Source organism: Mesoplodon bidens, assembly GCF_964165515.1.
Source record: "Mesoplodon bidens genome assembly, chromosome: 3".
In the NCBI taxonomy this organism is placed as follows: Eukaryota; Metazoa; Chordata; class Mammalia; order Artiodactyla; family Ziphiidae; genus Mesoplodon; species Mesoplodon bidens.
This window is the reverse complement of record NC_138178.1, coordinates 44,619,600-44,640,118: the sequence shown is the minus strand read 5'-3', so window position 1 is coordinate 44,640,118 and position 20,519 is coordinate 44,619,600. Positions and strand designations below refer to the sequence as shown.

General features: G+C 36.1%; 1 protein-coding gene across 1 annotated transcript in view; it reads right to left on the bottom strand.

Annotated features, from left to right (window-relative positions):
- Window positions 1–20,519, bottom strand: part of UNC13C (unc-13 homolog C) — a gene marked incomplete at its 3' end in the record, with an annotated part of 599,652 nt that overhangs the window by 327,766 nt on the left and 251,367 nt on the right. The window contains exon 10 of the mRNA XM_081228462.1: window positions 19,814–19,955. Coding sequence (XP_081084588.1) covers window positions 19,814–19,955 — 142 coding nt within the window. The remainder of the gene's footprint in view (window positions 1–19,813; window positions 19,956–20,519) is intronic.

Genomic DNA, 20,519 nt, shown 5'->3' with positions numbered 1-20,519 from the left:
CCTTTCTCTGAGATGCTCCCCTTCACTCTTCGCTAGAAAAGAACAGCTGCTATTCTCCTGAGAAACTCTGAAGCAATGATGGGAATGTCAGTGGCAAGCTGCAGTTACATCAGTTGCCTGACCAGGCCTTATCTGAACACCACACTTGAATCAGAAGCAGCAATGATAAAGGCAAATACTATTAACTAACACCCCTCTCATTCCAAACATCAGCAACACAGAAAGAGTGCACAGGCTAGTGGAAAACTTCTGCACTAATCACCAAGGAATTGCTAAAAAAGAGAAGAAACATTAGGAAATCCTACCATCCAATTAACTTTTCCACTTAAATCTAAGCTCAACCAATTATTGGGAATGGAGCAGTTATGCCTAAGAATTCATAAATAGTAATGTTGGGTATACTTCAGACCTCTCTGGACTCTTTTGCTGGATGTTATGGAAAATACAAAGAGATAGAATTCAAAAAAAAAAAAACAAGTCACCACACAAACACACAAAAAACCACTTGACAGCACGTGTGTTATTTTGGCAATGGTGCTCATCAACAGTAGCTACCCTTCATCATTAAAATGTAAACTCAAGTGTCTTGAAAATTAGAGTTCGATCTACATAATTATGAACCTTTAGCCAAAAATTTAGATAAAAAATACAACTATTTGAATGTTTTCAAATTCCAAAAGAACATAACTTGATCAACTATAAACATAACTTAAAAAGGTATCCAAAAAACTATCCTCCAGATGATATAAAGGTATGACTGATCATTCACAAAGAATTAATTTCAACAGAAGATATTATGTTAGGTTAAACCATATGAAATTGCCATTTTTGTAGGTCAAAAGAGTTGACCATCAGCAATTTCATATGGCTTGGCTTAGTAATAACTAGTTCCATATAACAAAATCTTGTTTGTGTCCTAGCTGAGCATCCACTTTGTACTTGGCAAGTACAAGAAATTCTATGAAATTAAAAAACTAGTGCATTCACATAACAGTCTGATCATTAGTCAAGATACTGAAGAAATTAGCGGTGGTGGTGTGACAGGGAAAATTTAAAAAAGTACCAAATAACAAAGATAGTCAATATTTCCTAAATTGTATGTATTTGAGAATGGTACTGATCCTAGAGAGGACCACTTAAATACTACTGTGAAACATTTTTCAAGAAAGTCAGCCAGTCCTCAGGAGATTTCCTCATCCCTCCCCAACTAGACAATGGATTAATTTTGTCTATTCAAGGAAATTTCAAGATCTAAAGCCCATGTGAGAATATTATCCTGACCTTAAAGTAGGCAGCAGTCAAAACTTCTGGCTATTAAAGAATTTCTTGGGGTTCTAGAAAGATAAGATCCATATTCATCAGGGACAGTAGATAAATAAAGGGGATAAGATTTTACATAATAGGAGAAAAGATGTAGGGTGCCAGCATTTTTAAAAGGGCACAGTAGAAGCCAGGCAAGACTGCCAGAGGTCTAAGGTCAAGGCCAGATGGCCATAGATGGTAAGGAAAGCTAGCCAGGTGTATAGATAGCATTCACATAAGAGCTACTCTTGAGTTGCACTGATCCTCTTTCCATAAGTGTAAAGTCTTCTAGGCGGACTGACTGTTTCTGCTTGCCCACTGGCTATTACCTGTACTAAAGCATGCCTCATTCTAGAGTAGTCCACAGCCTCTGAAGTCTCCTGGAAAGGCAGTGCATAAAAGTATCAGCGACTTAGCTTTCCCCCAATTTACCATTTCTCCACAACTTTACTCCTGTATTCTAATTACTTAGTTTCATTTCAATCTTTGTGACTAAATACACCACTGAAAAATAAACTTCGACTAGTTGTTTCAATTACTCGTAGGAACAAAGCAAGGTATAAACAATAGCTTAAAATCAAACATTTAATTAAACATGCTTTAAATCATATTAAATACAGCCCTTATGTTAGCAGTGTTGAAAAAATAGTGTCTCGTTCTTTGAAGGAATTTTCCCAATACAGGAACTTAATTATTTGGCAATGGTAAAGTTTCATAAAGTAATATACCTATGATGTCAGAAAGGGTCTTAGATATCATCTTCAGATAAAAACACATGTTAAATGTCCCCTCAGAATTAGTGCTAGTTTTCCATCCTGTGCTTTCTTAATTTTATCCATAGTTCTGTGAGGACAGATTGAAAAAGGATGTCAAAATCTAGTCTTAGTAAAAGCTGAAGAAGTTATTCTACTGCTTATTTCAGTACTTTAAATAAGTCAAAATGCATTTTGTCCCCTTTATTGTCCCTTCAATTCCAACTCTAATCAAAAGCATCACCAAAAGTAACATATCATAAAGACTAAAGGCATTGCTAAGGTTTCATCAGGCAGGAAAACATATACTGGTGATACTATTAAAAAAGTAAATGCTTGACCGTTGCAACGTCATGCTGGCCTCTGCCACCGCAGGCTCGCCCTGCATTCTATACTCCTCCCTCCCCATGGCCTGAGTGAGTCAGAGCCCCCAAATCAGTTGCTACTTTACCCTGTCCTGTCTGGGCAGGGAACAGACGCCTTCAGGCAACCTACATGCAGAGGTGGGGCCAAAGCCAAAGCTGAACCCCAGGAGCTGTGAGAACAAAGAAGAGAAAGGGAAATCTCTCCCAGCAGCCTCAGGAGCAGCAGATTAAATCTCCACAATCAACTTGATGTACCCTGCATCTGTGGAATACCTGAATAGACAACGAATCATCCCAAAATAGAGGCGGTGGACTTTGGGAGCGACTGTAGACTTGGAGTTTGCTTTCTGCATCTAATTTGCTTCTGCTTTTATGTTTATCTTAGTTTAGTGTTTAGAGGTTATTATCACTGGTAGATTTCTTTATTGATTTGATTGCACTCTTCCTTTTTTATATATATATATTTTTATTTTTCCTTTTTCTCTTTTCATGAGTGTGTATGTGTAAGCTTCTTTGTGTGATTATGTCTGTATAGCTTTGCTTTTGCCATTTGTCCTAGGGTTATTTCTCTCCTTTTTTTTTTTTTTTTTTTTTTTAGTATAGTTTTTAGCTCTTGTTATCATTGGTGGATTTGGTTTTTGGTTTGGTTGCTCTCTTTCTTTTTTTAAATTAATTTTTAATTTCTTAATTTTTAATATTTTTTTAAATTTTACTAACTTTATTTTATTTATTCTTTCTTTCTTCTTTTTCTATCCTCTTTCTTTCTTTCTTTCTTTCTTTCTTTCTTTCCTTCTTTCATTCTTTCTTTCTCTTTCTCACCCTTTTCTTCTGAGCCACGTGATAGACAGGGTCTTGGTGCTCTAGCCAGGTGTCAGGCCTCAGACTCTGAGGTGGGAGAGCCAAGTTCAGGACATTGGTCCACCACAGATCTCCCAGCCCCACATAATATCAAATGGAGAAAGCCCTCCCAGAGACCTCCATCTCAGTGCTAAGACCCAGATCCACTCAACGATCAGCAATCTACAGTGCTGGACACCCTATGTCAAACAACTAGCAAGACAGGAACACAACCCCACCTATTAGCAGAGAGACAGCATAAAATCATGATAAGTTCACAGACACCCGAAAAGAGACCACCAGACGTGGTCCTGCCAACCAGAAAGACCAGATCCAGCCTCATCCAGCAGAACACAGGCACCAGTCTCCTCCACCAGGAGGTCTACACAACCCAATGAACCAACTTGCTCACTGGGAGAAGACACAAAAAGCAACAGGAACTACAAACTTGCAGCCTGCAAAAAGGAGACCACAAACACAGTAAGTTAAGCAAAATGAGAAGACAGAGAAATACACAGAAGATGAAGGAGAAAGGTAAAAACCCACCACACCAAACAAATGAAGAGGAAATAGGCAGTCTACTTGAAAAAGAATTGAGTAATGATAGTAAAGATGACCCAAAATCCTGGAAATAGAATGGAAAAAGTACAAGAAACGTTTAAAAAGGAACTACAAGAACTAAAGCGCAAAAAAACAATGATGAACAACACAGTAAATGAAATTAAAAACTCTCTAGGAGGAATCAATAGCAGAATAACTGAGGCAGAAGGACGGATAAGTGACCTGGAAGATAAAATAGTGGAAATAACTACCACAGAGCAGAATAAAGAAAAAACAATGAAAAGAACAGAGGACAGTCTCAGAGAACTCTGGGACAACATTAAGTGCACCAACATTCGAAATAAGGGGTCCCAGAAGAAGAAGACAAAATAAGAGACAGAAAATATTTGAGGAGGTTATAGTTGAAAACTTTCCTAATATGGGAAAGGAAATAGTCAATCAAGTCCAGGAAGCACAGAGAGTCTCATACAGGATAAATCCAAGGAGACATGTGCCAAGACACATATTAATCAAACTATCAAAAATTAAATACAAAGAAAAAATATTAAAAGCAGTGAAGGAAAAACAACAAATAACACACAAGGGAATCCCCATAAGGTTAACAGCTGATTTTTCAGCAGAAACTCTGCAGGCCAAAAGGGAGTAGCAGGACATACTTCAAGTGATGAAAGGGAAAAACCTACAATCAAGACTACTCTAACCAGCAAGGATCTCATTCAGATTCGATGGAGAAAAAAATCTTTACAGACAAGCAAAAGCTAAGAGAATTCAGCACCACCAAACCAGCTCTACAACAAATGCTAAAGGAATTTCTCTAGGCAGGAAACACAAAAGAAGGAAAAGACTTACAATAACAAACCCAAAACAATTAAGAAAATGGTAATAGGAACATACATATTGATAACTACCTTAAATGTAAATGGATTAAATGCTCCAACCCAAAGACACAACTAGCAGAATGGAAACAAAAACATGACCCATATATATGTTGTCTACAAGAGACCCACTTCAGGTCTAGAGACACATACAGACTGAAAATGAGGGGATGGAAAAAGATATTCCATGCAAATGGAAACCAAAAGAAAGCTGGAGTAGCAATTCTCATATCAGACAAAATACACTTTAAAATAAAGCCTATTACAAGAGACAAAGAATGACCTATATAATGATCAAGGGATCAATCCAAGAAGAAGATATAACAATTGTAAATATATATGCACCCAACATAGGAGCACCTCAATACATAAGGCAAATGCTAACAGCCATAAAAGGGGAAATGGACAGTAACACAATCATAGTAGGGGACTTTAACACCCCACTTTCACAAAAGGACAGATCATCCAAAATGAAAATAAATGAGGAAACACAAGCTTTAAATGTTGCATTAAACAAGATTGACTTAATTGATATTTATAGGACATTCCATCCAAAAACAACAGAATACACTTTCTTCTCAAGTGCTCATGGAACATTCTCCAGGGTAGATCATATCTTGGGTCACAAATCAGGCCTCGGTTAATTTAAGAATACTGAAATTGTATCAAGTATCTTTTCCAACCACAACGCTATGAGACTAGATATCAATTACAGGAAAAAAATCTGTAAAAAATACAAACACATGGAGGCTAAACAATACAGTACTAAATAATCAAGAGATCACTGAAGAAATCAAAGAGGAAATCAAAAAATACCTACAAACAAATGACAATGAAAACACGATGACCCAAAACCTATGGGATGCAGCAAAAGCAGGTCTAAGAGGGAAGTTTATAGCAATACAATCCTACCTCAAGAAACAAGAAACATCTCAAAGGAACAACCTAACCTTACAAATAAAGCAATTAGAGAAAGAAGAACAAAAATCCCCAAAGTTAGCAGAAGGAAAGAAATCATAAACATCCGATCAGAAATAAATGAAAAAGCAATGAAGGAAACAATAGCAAAGATCAACAAAACTAAAAGCTGGTTCTTTGAGAAGATAAACAAAATTGATAAAACTTTAGCCAGACTCATCAAGAGAAAAAGGGAGAAGACTCAAATTAATAGAATTGAAATGAAAAAGGAGAAGTAACAACTGACACTTCAGAAATACAAAGGATCATGAGAGATTACTACAAGCAACTATATGCCAATAAAATGGACAATCTGGAAGAAGTGGACAAATTCTTAGAAATGCACAACCTTCTGAGACCGGAAGAAACAGAAAATATAAACAGATCAATCACAAGCACTGAAATTGAGACTGTGATTAAAAATCTTCCAACAAACAAAAGCCCAGGAACAGATGCCTTCACAGGCAAATTTTATCACACATTTAGACAAGAGCTAACACCTATCCTTCTCAAACTCTTCCAGAATATAGCAGAGGGAGGAACACTCCCAACCTCACTGTACAAGGTCACCATCACCCTGATATCAAAACAAGACAAAGATGTCACAAAGAAAGAAAATGACTGGCCAATATTACTGGTGAACATAGATGCAAAAATTCTCAACAAAATACTACCAAACAGAATCCAACAGCACATTAAAAGGATCATACAGCATGATCAAGTGGGGTTTACCCCAGGAATGCAAGGATTCTTCAATATATGCAAATTAATCAATGTGATACAGCATATTAACAAATTGAAGGAGCAAAACCATATGATCATCTCAATAAATGCAGAAAAAGCTTTTGACAAAATTCAACACCCATTTATGATAAAAACCCTCCAGAAAGTAGGCATAGAGTGAACTTACCTCAATATAATAAAGGCCATATATAACAAAACCAACATCGTTCTCAATGGTGAAAAACTTAAACCATTTCCACTAAGATCAGGAACAAGACAAGGTTGCCCCTTGTCTTGTCACCACTATTATTCAACATAGTTTTGGAAGTTTTAGCCACAGCAATCAGAGAAGAAAAAGAAATAAAAGGAATCCAAATCAGAAAAGAAGTATAACTGTCACTGTTTGCAGATGACATGATACTATACATAGAGAATCCTAAAGATGTTACCAGAAAACTACTAGAGGTAATAAATGAATTTGGTTAAGTATCAGGAGACAAAATTAATGCACAGAAATCTCTTGCATTCATATACACTAATGATGAAATATCTGGAAGCAAAATTAAGGAAACACTCCCATTTACCATTGCAGCAAAAAGAATAAAATACCTAGGAATAAACCTACATAAAGAGACAAAAGACCTGTATGCAGAAAACTATCAGACACTGATGAAAGAAATTAAAGGTGATACAAACAGATGGAGAAATATACCATGTTCTTTGATTAAAAGAATCAACATAGGGCCTCCCTGGTGGCGCAGTGGTTGAGAGTCCGCCTGCCGATGCAGGGGATACGGGTTCGTGCCCCGGTCCGGGAGGATCCCATATGCCGCGGAGCGGCTGGGCCCGTGGGCCATGGCCGCTGGGCCTGCGCGTCCGGAGCCTGTGCTCCACAGCGGGAGAGGCCACAACAGTGAGAGGCCCGCATACCGCAAAAAAAAAAAAAAAAAAAAAAAAAAAAAAAAAAGAATCAACATTGTGAAAATGACTATACTACCCAAAGCAAGCTACAGATTCAATGCAATCCCTATCAAACTACCAATGGCATTTTTCACAGAACTAGAACAAAAATTTCACAACTTGTATGGAAGCACAAAAGGCCCCGAATAGCCAAAGCAATCTTGAAAAAGAAAAACGGAGCTAGAGCAATCAGGCTCCCTGACATCAGACTATACTACAAAGCTACAGTAATCAAGACAATATGGTACTGGCACAGAAACAGAAATACAGAACAATGGAACAGGATAGAAAGCCCAGAGATAAACCCCCACACATATGGTCACCTTATCTTTGATAAAGGAGGCAAGAATATACAGTGGAGAAAAGACAGCCTCTTCAATAAGTAGTCCTGGGAAAACTGGACAACTACATGTAAAAGAATGAAATTAGAACACTCCCTAACACCATACACAAAAATAAACTCAAAATGGATTAAAGACCTAAATGTAAGGCCAGACACTATAAAACTCTTAGAGGAAAACACAGGCATCTTGCCATTTTTTTATTTTCCCCATTTTTGTCCCAATTTCCCTTTTCTCTGCTTTTTTCAATTATTTTTTATAACTGAATTTTATATACTTTGTTGTCATATTAGCTATTATTTTGTTTTGTCATTGTAGTTGTTACTTTAGTATGCATATTTAAGTTATCACAATGTACAAATGTTTTATACCCTTTAGTATACAGTGTGAGAAACTTATAATAGTATATTTTCAGTTTTGTCCCCTAGACCTTCATGCAATCATTATCATATATTTTAGTTATTGCATTAACAACTCAGGAATAAATTATGATTACCAATCTTTTAAATAAATCTAAATATAATGTAAGAGTGTAATATATATGTCAATGCAGTTAGTATTTCCAGAGTTCATTCTTTTTCATGCCTTTATATAGATCCATATTTTCCTCTGGCATCACATTTCTTCTGAGAAACTTCTCTTAATATTTTTTGTAGTGTCAGTCAGAAGGAAAGGAATTCTTTCAGCTTTCATATGTATGGAAAGCCTTTATTTTGTCTTTGTATGTTTTAAACCACTTCATTGTCTTTTTTGAAGAGTGTTTTCTCTGTGTTTAGAACTCTAGTTTGACAGCTTTTGTTTCAACAATGAAAAGATGTTGCTCCATTGTACTACTGGTTACACCATTTCTGAGGCCATCCTTATTTTTCTTTCTCTGTGTACAGTGTGTCTTTTTTCTCTGGAAGCTTTCATGATTTCCTTTTCTTCACTGGTTTGGAGCAATTTGACTATGTTGTGTTGGTGTAATTTTTTCATGTATCTTATGCTTGAGATTCATTGAGCTTCTTGAGCCTGTGGGTTTATAATTTTGATCAAATTTGGGAAAAGAAAGTCCATTATTTCCTCAGATACTTTTTATACCCATCTTCCTTTCTTCTCCTTTAGGGAACTGTGATTAGATGATTTTTGGCTGCTTGAACCAGTCTCAACTGTTCTGTTTATTCTTTGAAATTTTCTATATGTTTCATCTCATATTTTTTTATTATTATGTCTTTAAGATAAATAATCTTTTCTTCTGCAATATTTAATCTGTGTCATCCCTATTCAGTGTACTTTCCATTATACACAATGTATTTTTCATTTCTAGAAGTTCATTTTCAGTCTTTTGTAAAAAATATCTTCAATATCCTCACTTATCTGTTTTCACGTTGGGTTTTTTTGTACTGGGTTTTCCCTGGCTCTCTTTGGGTGGTTGTTTTGAATGATTGGCACTAGTAAGGGAATGAGGTAGTGTGGAAAGGGCATTTACTGTGGTAATAGAAGATGAGGATAAGAGTCTTGGTTCTTTTACTTTCCTTGTTTGGATGAATTCTTTAGCAACAATCTGTTTCCCTCCCTGAGTCTTAGCTTTCTTATTTATAAAATGACAATAACAACAACAACATCAGTAATGACAATGCTTCGTAAGGTAGTTGAAAAGTGTAATACATGTGGTAGCAGTTAAGATACAGTAAATGGCTATACAAATATCAGTGATTATAATTATGATGATACTTGCAGTGATTTGGGTTTTAGATTTTTCTTCCTAGCTATTATATCTCAATAGGGTGATTACTTATCTAGAATTTCTTTTGTCCAATATTATCTTGTTTTATACACCCTTTACATAGATAAATGTTCTATTGTCAAGCTCAGCCAGGATGGCAGGACCAAGGAGAACTGTCCATTCTCCCCTAATTTCCTAGCATTGACTCTTCCTAGCTGATATGAGTCTCAGCACAGTCTCCCCACCAATTAGAATGAGAACTCTGTACGAGGAAGCAACTATTGTTCATATTTACCTCAATGTCTGTAGCATCTAGGAGACTGCCTCATACATAAATATTTATTGAGAGAATTATTTTTCTAAAGAGGGTTGGAGCTGGTACTGACACACACAAAAATTGCCCAGGAAGTTGGACTTTACATTGTACGATTCTAAGTCGGTAGAGATCTGCACATTTCCAATTTGGCTAGGGATAGCACTAGCATGTGAGTCTCCTTTCTCTGCCTTCAAAATGGTTGGTCCACATGTGGGGCACATCCAAGAGGTTGGGGGATGAACCAAATAGAGGTTGGCTTGCTATAGTGATTGGGTCTTGAAAATGCTACATAAATCCAGATGACTGTAAGTACCTTTACTTATATTCTATATATATATATTCTACTCAGGGGGAATTGTTTCCATCCATAGGCTCAAATTAGCCACCAGGAGACCACCCACGACTTGTATGGTTTGTTTCACAAAAAGGAGTTGGGCTAATTGCTTAGAAATGCAAAGAAACTGTGAGCACTAGAGGTAGGAAACACATGACCTTAGTGCTAAGGCTATTACGAACCACATGGAAGCTAATTAATGAAAAGCTATTGATTAGAGATCAGGAATCAGACTGGAGTACAGAGCGGGGAGGAAAGAAGGGAGGGGAAGGGACACAAGGAGGGACAGTGACAGATGAGAGGCAGACAGGGAGAGGGAGAGACGGAGAGAGAGAGAGGAGAAAAAATATAATGGAGGATCAGAGATGGAGAAAAACAGGTAGAGATGGAAAAACATCAGAGAAAAATAGAGAAAATAAACGGGCATAATAATTTCTGTCCTTTTGGAGTTCTACTGTTTGGCTTTTCCTGGATTCCTGCAAAGGCTTTCTGTAATACAATTTGTTTCCTCCTAATTCCTTTTCTACGGACCAGTTTAAATGTAGACCCTTTCTTCCCACCAAGAGGGATCTCTACAGAATAGACCCCATTGCCCCAAGAGTTTGCTGTTTGTAATTTAACTGCTCCCTAAAGATTTGGGGGATTTTGTTTGAATTCTAGTTGATCCTCAGTTTAAAACTAAGTAAAGTATATGGCCCTCTGTATCTCAGCCTATAGAATATCAAGGATCTGTCCTGATCCAAAATTTTATGGTTTGTTGAATATAAATCAATTCTTTTTGGTGGCCCTAAGTTCATACTTCACTGAATTCTGTCCAGACCTCTTTCCATACACCTTCCTCTCCTTATTAACCCTTAAGTTCTGGTATGAATTATTCATGAAGTAGGTGCTAGTCTATTGGCTCTGCTGTATATGGATGAGTAATGGCTCAACCTCATTTACTAAGTGAAAGGCAGTATTGGTTATTATATCCCCCTGTTGCCAGGCATATTCACAATGTAGACAATGATAAGTAAACAAATTTGTAAGCTCGTAAAGTGTGACTAAACTCCTTCTTGCTTTAGACAATCGTGGGACTATCTTCTTGACAAATGACTTCCTGATGCATCATTGTAAGCTAGCTCAGACGACTGAGGAAATGCTCCCTTCCCACATAGCCCAGGAAAGGCCTCGGCTAGTAATCCAGGCAATAAATCAAATCCTTGATTACATTCAGGCTGTCATTTTAAAATATTAACCTGCCATGCACTGAAGACATTTTTATTTAACTGTAGTATTTAAATGTTATCTCCTATGGAGCTTAGTTTATGCTTAATTCATACTCAGTCCTGGGCTAAGTAGCGCATGGCACAGTGGAGAGCCTTGGGCCTGAGGTACGCTGTGTGCCACCCCATCTGGGTAGCTGTGAATGCAACATGAGTGGCATATGCTTCAAAGGGCGAAGACAATCAAACCTCTATAAATAACAGCATTATGAATTTTGGGTGCTTATGTGTTAAAAGAGCTTTCATGTACACTACCTCCTAATAATAACTTCATTGAGTCAAGGTGGGGAATACTTTTTATGCACAATGCCCACTGTGAAATTGAGATTCAAAGAGGTTGAGGGGTTTCCTGGAGGTCAAGAAGCATGCTGGATCCAGAACAGTTCTGGAACTCAGGTTTATAAACTTGAAGGCCAGAGAGCTTTTGGGTATAACATGAAATTACTCAAGTCAGTACTTTCCGTGGACCCAGGACAGTGCTTTGCATATAAAGGATACTCAGGAAATGAGGGTGGAATTTAACTGATACCCCACAAAGCAAGTGAAGCTGGTTGTTCAGTCAATACACGTGTAGAATATTTAAACACCACTGCCGTGCCTATTCAACACCACCATGAATAAATGAGGGCGTGTCCACACTCCTACCACAGGCATTGTATTGACTAGACTCTGTTATTAAAATAACTCTTTACTCCAATGGTTAATATTGACACCAATCAAAAAAAGATAGCCAATACATATCTGCTACTGCCCCTCCAGGAGGGAATCAGCATATTTTGTTTTTATTTCCTATGTTAGCAAAAGTGAGGCACCAAGGATCAACTGTAGAGTTCTCTAGAAAGCATAGTATCAACACATATATAAAATTTAAGTCTTCTAACTACAAAATGTCTTATTCAAATGGGCAGACTATACTGCCATTTTCTCTCTAGAACCCACTGGGAGAGACTGACTCCTTTCCCTCCTGAGGGAATGGTTTATGATAAGCATAACCATTTCTTTAACTGTAGCACAGGAAAATAAAATCGGGTCATAATTAATTATGAAATGATCGAATCCATAACTTACTAGGATCCAAGAGCAAAGATAAGGAGCACCTTAGATTTACATAACACTATATCAATTTCAAAGTGCTTTCATATAGATTAGTGTAATTAATTCTCATGTGATATTTTAAAAATTACACATGTTTACAACCCCTCCTACCCCATATTTCTGCAAGGGCTTATTTGGTCATGTCTGCTCTCTGTAAACACTGTCCAGAGTGCCGCATTCTAGAATCACACATCCATAGTCTTTTGAAGATTAAAATTTCAAACTTCTTTTTTTAACCCATGGCAAGAGAGGTAAAATTAAAATTGAAATTACTTAGCATTAATCTTTCGAGTGCATCGAAGTGCCATTAGTGGGGGAACAATTAGGCTTTCAAACAAAAAAAAATTGAAACATTACTTCATCTGCATTTTTGTCTTACCAGCTTTGTGACTGCCTGCCTGGTTCAGGTCAACTGCACTTTTTCCAGAGGAAGAGTCTGAATGTGGGAAAAGACACACCTCTTTATTTCTACTTGTATCTTATTTTTGCCTTCATAATAGGGGGCTGCTTTGTAGTCTTGGCTCTACTATAACCTGTCTAAGCTTTGATTTTCTCATCAGTAAAATGAGGGAGTTGGATAAAACCATGTCTCAAAACTTCGCCCAGTTTCAATTCTCTAAATTCTTCTTTCAGCAGTACTTCCTTCCTACAGCACCTTGTTCATCAAACTCCTCTTGGCCTCACTATCCAGGATGGAACCTTTTCGGTATGAAAGTATTACTGCCATTTCTGCTCTAAGTCCTGAATCTCAGCACAAAGGATGTGATCATGTTATTAATGCTAATAATTATAAAAATACAACTGCCATTTTGAATATGCTTAACAAGTGACAAAAGCTCTATATACATTATCTCAACAAATATATCAGTTCTGGGAAGTATGTATTATCCCATTTTCTCCATATTAGAAAAGCTAAAGCTCAGAATTGAAGCAAATTGCCCAAAATGCAAACTAAAGCCATACGATGAATAAGCCATCCTATTTTCAGAATGTTAGGACACATTTTTACACTCCGGTTCACAGGGCAGAACTGTCAGGGTAGTGGGAGGCCTGGGTGAGTTCATCTGCAACATGTACACATTTTTCAAAATCTGCACATAAATTCACTATAAACTCATTTCCTCCTTCCTTATAAAGGAAGATAAGTTTTCAACTTTCACACCATTTTCATGGTCAAATGAAATCATGCACAGGTAGATTCAAAATAGTATTTCTAGAACCAGTCATATAGAACATCGATAATAAAAATGGAATCTTGGAGTTCAGGTAACTGGCAACAAAAGTAATTACTGTTGAAAATTTAGCCATTCATTTTTTGATATTCTAGAAGGAAAATATGGAAAATATTTGTGAGCATGATTTCACTTAAAGCTCATAAATATTTTGTCAGTAAAGTGAAAAATGTGAAAAAAATATATTATATGCACAGCCTTGTGCAATAAATTTAAATTTGAATTTCTTCTTCCTTGAAAAGGATGTTGTTTTAAAAATACATGTATTGTTGGTGCCTCCTATCAAAAGGAAAACAGGTATACAGTAAATTACATGAAAAACTGCCAGCTAGAATACTGATAACTCATGTTTTCAATATCCATTTCCAGTATACTCAGCCCATGAACCATGAATTTTTCTAGCCTGTCCAGTGGGAGCAAACAGTATTCCTGACGTGACTGAACACTGGGCACTGTCATATGTAATTATTTTGGGTGGACCTTACCTTGGTCTTGGGAAGTTTCCTCATACACATGCACTTATAATTATTCAGCTGATTTGTCAAAAGGGGTCCTTTGCAGGATTATAAAACTAGAATATTTCTACTACTGCGTTTCTTTAAATGGATGCTTTATTTCATAGATTGCAACTGAAAACCTATGGCTCATACCTCTAAAGGTTGTACCTTGTTTGACATGTTCTGTGTTGGCTTTCATACTGTTTTATTTTGTTTTGCTTATCAATAAATTCAAAGTTCCAGACTTTCTATTCTAGTCACGATGGAGTAACTGGGACTAGAGATTCCCCCCACGTGAAAAGTCAAAAAGTGAGTGAAATATATGAAACATTGTTTCTCAATATACTGAAGATCTGTCAAAGAAGAACAGTGATTTCAGGGAGGTGAAAAAAATTAACAAGGTGAGCCTTACATTACTTCAGCTTACTTCCCTGAGGGAGTTTCCAGGCCACTGTGCAAAGAGAGAAAACCCAGGTGGAGTCCACTGGACTCTCTGAGTTGGAACGACAGAGTTGAAATTCTGAAAAAGCCAATGTAGCTAGAAGTCACAGGGCATACATACTATCAAAAGGAAGAGAACTGAACAGAAAGAAAGCAACAATCTACTTCAGGCTCATCTTGAGCAATCAGCTGAGTAATAAGTGCACACATGTGATGAAACTACCCAAAGCCAGGTTAAAAGCCACCCTTGAAAGGATTAGACATCACAGTGCCCAACACTCACCAAGGCTAGAAATAGTGTTTGTGTCGACTGCACAGACAAGAAAACCTTATCATTCTTGAGTCAGTAGGTGGAGGACATGGAAGAGTCTTGCTTCAGTACTGAGGAATAATTAGCCTGAAGTTGAGTGCTATTTCATTCCCACTTAACAAATTTTAAAAAGCAAGACCTACCTAAAGAACTATATGTTTCCATGTAACTTAACTATGTCTCAGAACAGAGCTCAAGAATATTTAGAGGATGCCAAAAGTATCCAGCAACCAACAAAGTAATATTTGCAAAGTCTGTCTGTCATCCAATATAAAATTACCAGGCACATGAAGTAGCAGAAAAACACGACACAAAATAAGGGAAGAAAATTATCAATCAAAACTGACCAAGAATGGACACAGCTGTTAGAATTGTCAGTCAAGGGCATCAAAACAATTATTATAAGTACTGCATGAATCAGAAAGCTAAGGAGAGAAAGACAGTGTCAGGGGAATGAGAAAACAAGCCACAGACATGCAGAAAGTATTTTCAAAGGGCACATGTGATGAAAGACTATTATCCAAAATATTCAAAGAAATCTTAAAACTCAATAATAATAAACAACTTGATTAAGAAATGGGCCAAAAAGCTTAACAGACACCTCACCAAAGATAATGAACAGGATTGCAAATAAGCAAATGAATAGATGTTCAACATGGATCATCTCAAATGAAAATCAAATTAAAACGAGGTATCATACACACGTACCAGATCAGCCGAAATTCAAAATACTGACAATGTCAAACGCTAAAGAGGATGTGGACCAAGAGGAACTGTTATTCACTGCTGGTGAGAACACAAAATGGTCCAGCCACTATGGAAGACAGTTTGGCAGTTTCTTACAAAACTAAACATAACCTTACCATAGAATCTAGCAATCATACTCCTTGGCATTTACCCTAAGGAGCTGAAAATTTATGTCCACATAAAAACCTGCATATGAATATTTACAGCAGCTTTATTCATAATGGCTAAAACCTGGAAGTAACCAAGATGTTCTTCAGTAGGTGAATGAATAAAAACACTCTAGTACATCAAGGCAATTAAATATTATTCAGTGCTGAAAAAGAAATGAGATATCAAGCCATGAAAAAAAAAAACACAGAGGAACCTTCAATGCATATTACTAAATGAAAAAAAAAGTCAATCTGAAAATGCTACATACTGTATGACTCCAACTATATGACGTTTTAGAAAAGGCAAAACTTTGGAGACAGTAAAAAGATCAGTAGTTACCAAGGATTTGGCGAGGGAAGAGGAATGAACGGATGAAGCGCAGAGGATTTTTAAGGCAGTAAAAGTACTTTGTATGATACCATAATGATGGATACATGTCATTATACATTTGCCCAAATGTATAAAATGTAAAACACTATGAGAAAGGTAATGTCTACTCTGAATTTTGAGTGATTATCTTGTGTCAATGTAGGTTTATCAATTGTAACAATATACCCACATGCTGGTGGGAGATGGTGATAATGGAGGCAGGCTATGCATGCGTGGGGGTAGCAGGTACATGGGAAATCACTACACATTCCCCTCAATTTTCCTATGAACCTCCCCCCCAAATAACATCTTAATTTTTAAAACAATTAAGTAGAGATATGGAAGATACAGAGACTCAATTTGAACTCCCTGACATGGAAAATAAACGTCTGAGATGAAAAACACAGTGGCTTGGATTAAGAGTAGATTAGACATTACAGAAGAAAAGGTCAGTGAATTTGAATGCCTAGCAATAGAAATAATTTAAAGTGAAACACAGAGAAAGGAAGGGGGGCAGAGAGAGAGGGAGAGAACATAAGAGCATCCATGGCCTGTGGGACAACTTCAACAGGCTTAATATATGTATAAGTGAAATCTCCAGAAGACAGGGACAGAAAGAATAGTTAAAGAAACAGTGGCCAAAATTTCCCCAAATTTAAAGAAAACCTCAGACTCACAGGCCCAAGTAGCTCAATAAACCCTAAGCACCAGAAACACAAAGAAAATTACACTATGGCGCACTGCAATCAAATTGTACAGGTGAGTAAAGAAAACAAAACCTTAAAAGCAGATATGGAGGGGAAAAGACATGTACAAGGTAACAAAGAAGACAACAGATTTATCATTGAAAATAAGGAAGCGAGGCAAACACAAAGACAATGGAACAATATTGGCCAAGTAAAGTTTTAAAAATGACATTCAGAATTACATGATTCTCTCAATAGATGCAGTAAAAGCATTAGACAAAATGCAACATTGATTTCTGATCAAAATTCTTAGCCTACTGGAAGTAGAAGATGGCTGTCTTAACTGGAAAAGTTGCATCTGCAATAAGCCCAAAGCTAATATCACAGTTAATCAAGAAAGGAACGTTTTCCATCTAAGATCAGGAACAAGGCCAGGATGTCTGTTCTTATCACTTTTACTTGGCATTATACTGGAAATCTTAGCCAAGGCAATAAAGCAATCAAAACCGTATCAGGCTTTCTTTCGTGTGAAAAATGATAAGCCAATTAAAAACTTCACATGAAAATAATTCAAAGGTTCTAAAATAGATAAAATAACTTTGAAAAAAAGAAAAAGTTGGAGGGCTGGCACTACCTGATTTTAAGACTTTATTTATTATAAAGTATAACTATAGTAATCAAGACCATGTGGTAGTGGCATATACATGGAGAAAAAGATCAGAATAAAAAATCCAGAAACAGAAATAATCTCCACACATATACAGAAAGCTGAATTTTATAAAAGGTGCAAAAGCAGTTTAGTACAGAAAGGATAGTGTTTTCAAAAAATGGTGCAGGAACCATTGGATTTCCATACACGAAATAAAGAACTTGGGTCTATAACTTATACTACATTAAAAATAATCACATCAAAATGTATCAAAGACCAACGTGTGAAACATAAAAATATAAAACTTACACAAATAAAAACACAAAAAAATAAAAATGGGCAAAATACTTGGATAGTTAACTGATGAAGATACATGGATAGCATATAAACATATTCTAAGATGCCTGAAATCATTAGTTGTTAGATAAATGCAAAATAAAAGCAGTGTAAGATAACAAGACACACGTATTAGAATGGCTAAAATCCAAAAGACTGGCCTTACATTGGAAGGATTTGTATGACCTGGAATTCCCATACATAGGTGGTGAAAATGTATATAGAATTGTACAAGCACTTAGGAAGAGTTAAAAATTAAACATGCTCCTAATATATGTTCCAGCTATTCTAGTGTTAGGTATTTATTCAAGAGAAATGTAAACATATATCCTTAGGTATTATCTGCATCATTTTTTTTTCTTTAAGAGACTCAAGCCACTTGCTCCTAACAACTTTATTTTTTAATAGCTAAAAACTAGAAACATACCAAATGGCCATTGAAGGTGACTGCATAAACAAACGGTTATATTTTAATACAATGAAATGCTACCTGGCAATAAAAATAAATAAATTATTGCTAAACCCTACAACATGGGTGGATCTCAAAACAGCTATGCTGAGTGAAAAAAAACACACAAAAGAAGGACGCATGCTGTAAGATCTATTCACATAAAATTGTAGACATGCAAAAAAAAAAAAAAAAAAGTTCTATAGCACCATAAAGCCAGTCAGTGATTGCCTGGCATCGGGGGGCAGTCAGGAGGGATGGCTTCAATGGAGCATAAAGAACCTTTTTGGGTTGAGAGCTATGCTCATTTTCTTGTCTGTGGTGATGGTTTCATGGGGTATACATATGTCAAAACTTAAATTGTACAGTTTGAAGATGTAGACTTTTTTTTTCCAATTATACTTCAATAAAGTTATTTTTAAACTTTCAAATCTCCAGCTTCTCCTAAGAAACTGGAAACTCTAGCTGCATTGCAGCTGCAGGACTGCATGGCAGTGGAAGCTGTCTCTTTCCCAAGTCACTTGCTCTCAAGTTTCCCACAGTCCTTGTCCCTCCCCTTTTTTGCCCTTATCCTACTTTATTCACTTACTTGACTGCCTTAGGAATAAGAATTTATGACTATCAATTGATTTCTTATCTTCTCTTAACAAACAAAGAGATATTAAAATGGTTTCTCCCAGCAGTCTGAAGTAGAAATCATAGAAAGCTCTTAACTTTTTCCATGGTACTCTCTGTTATTGGGTCCCAACTGATTTTCCACACCCTTTTCTTAACACTCCCTTCATCAGCCAATATACATGTGAAATTCTGTATTTTATATATACTCTTGTCCACATTCCCAAACAAGCTGTATGTGTTGAGTTTGCTTATTTAGCATGTTTATGAGATCCATGTGTAAACTATTAACAAAGAAAGAAGGAAAGAAAAAGAACAGTCTGCCTTTAAACTCACAGTTAGGACTTTTCATTTCTACCAAATGGTAATTGGAAGTTATCTTATCTCTCTCCAAGAAGGGGTAATAGAAAGAAAAGAGCCCTTGACAAAAAATGATTTCTTGCTGTTTGGTACAGGATATAAGAGGTTTAAAATAAATGACCTCACGGAAAATGAGAGGTTTTAAGTTATTATCAACAATTTCATCAGTACAGGCTGGTGTAGCTGTAATGGGCCAGGTGATGCCCCAAATCTTTCTATTGTCTTTAGTCATCAATCTTCAGATGACAAGCTATTGCTGAATCAAGCTTGTAAATTCCTTACTATATTGGGTCAACCCAAGTTACAGATCATGTCATAGTCTTTTTTTTTTTCTCCTGCAAACTCACCCTAGCTGTGCCAACTTTTTTGTTTGTAATACTTTTTTAATTCGCTTGCTTCCCAAGATGAAGAATAAATAATAAATATCATGAGGTTATTGAGTTCATAATATTCATTTCACTTTTTTATAATTTATGCATAGATACAATTAAAATATGAGATAATTACTGCTTGCATATTTGCATGCCTGTCTTAAATTTATCCTGAAATATTTTAATATTTGTAATAGTTTCATTATTTACTTACAAATAAAACTTCTCATCCCATACTGGATTCAAGTTTCCAAAAATGGTTTTAGTTCTTCTTTTGTTCTTTCCGACTTGAACTGTAACATATGGGTCACTTGACCCTGTTTTGTCTTTTGCCTGCAAGCCTTGTGCAGAAACCACTGAAATAAACCAAATTCAAACTTTTAATATAAAGATTTCCTCAGAAACAAATAAAATGATAATGAAGGAAACATTTTCTATTTCGTTGTCCCCTTGGTTTGCAATGCAATACCACTGCTTTCATTTGCATGAGCAACAGGACTTAACAAAATGTTTAATAAAAGAATGAATCACAGAATATTAAAACCTTCCTTTAATGAATATTTGCTTTTGCCTGTAATGAACAGTAGTGGTATACATACATAGGCATATTAGCTATATACTCATATATATCACTGCACCATGTATAGATAAATGAGAATGCACATACAATAAGCAAATTACCCAATGTAATTCAAAAGTCTGTGATTTAAAATGTATTTATTTATTTATGAATTTACTGTCAGTATTGATCAACTCAACTCAGTAATAGGAGCTTCTTTATTTTACCTTTTGAATACAATATGAGTAAGTTAAAAGGCGTGGTAAATATCAACATGTAATATATGCAGTTGCTGTTACTTACAAGCAACTTCAGAAGTTCAAGTTATTAGACATCACTAAACTCAGATTGCCAAATCAAG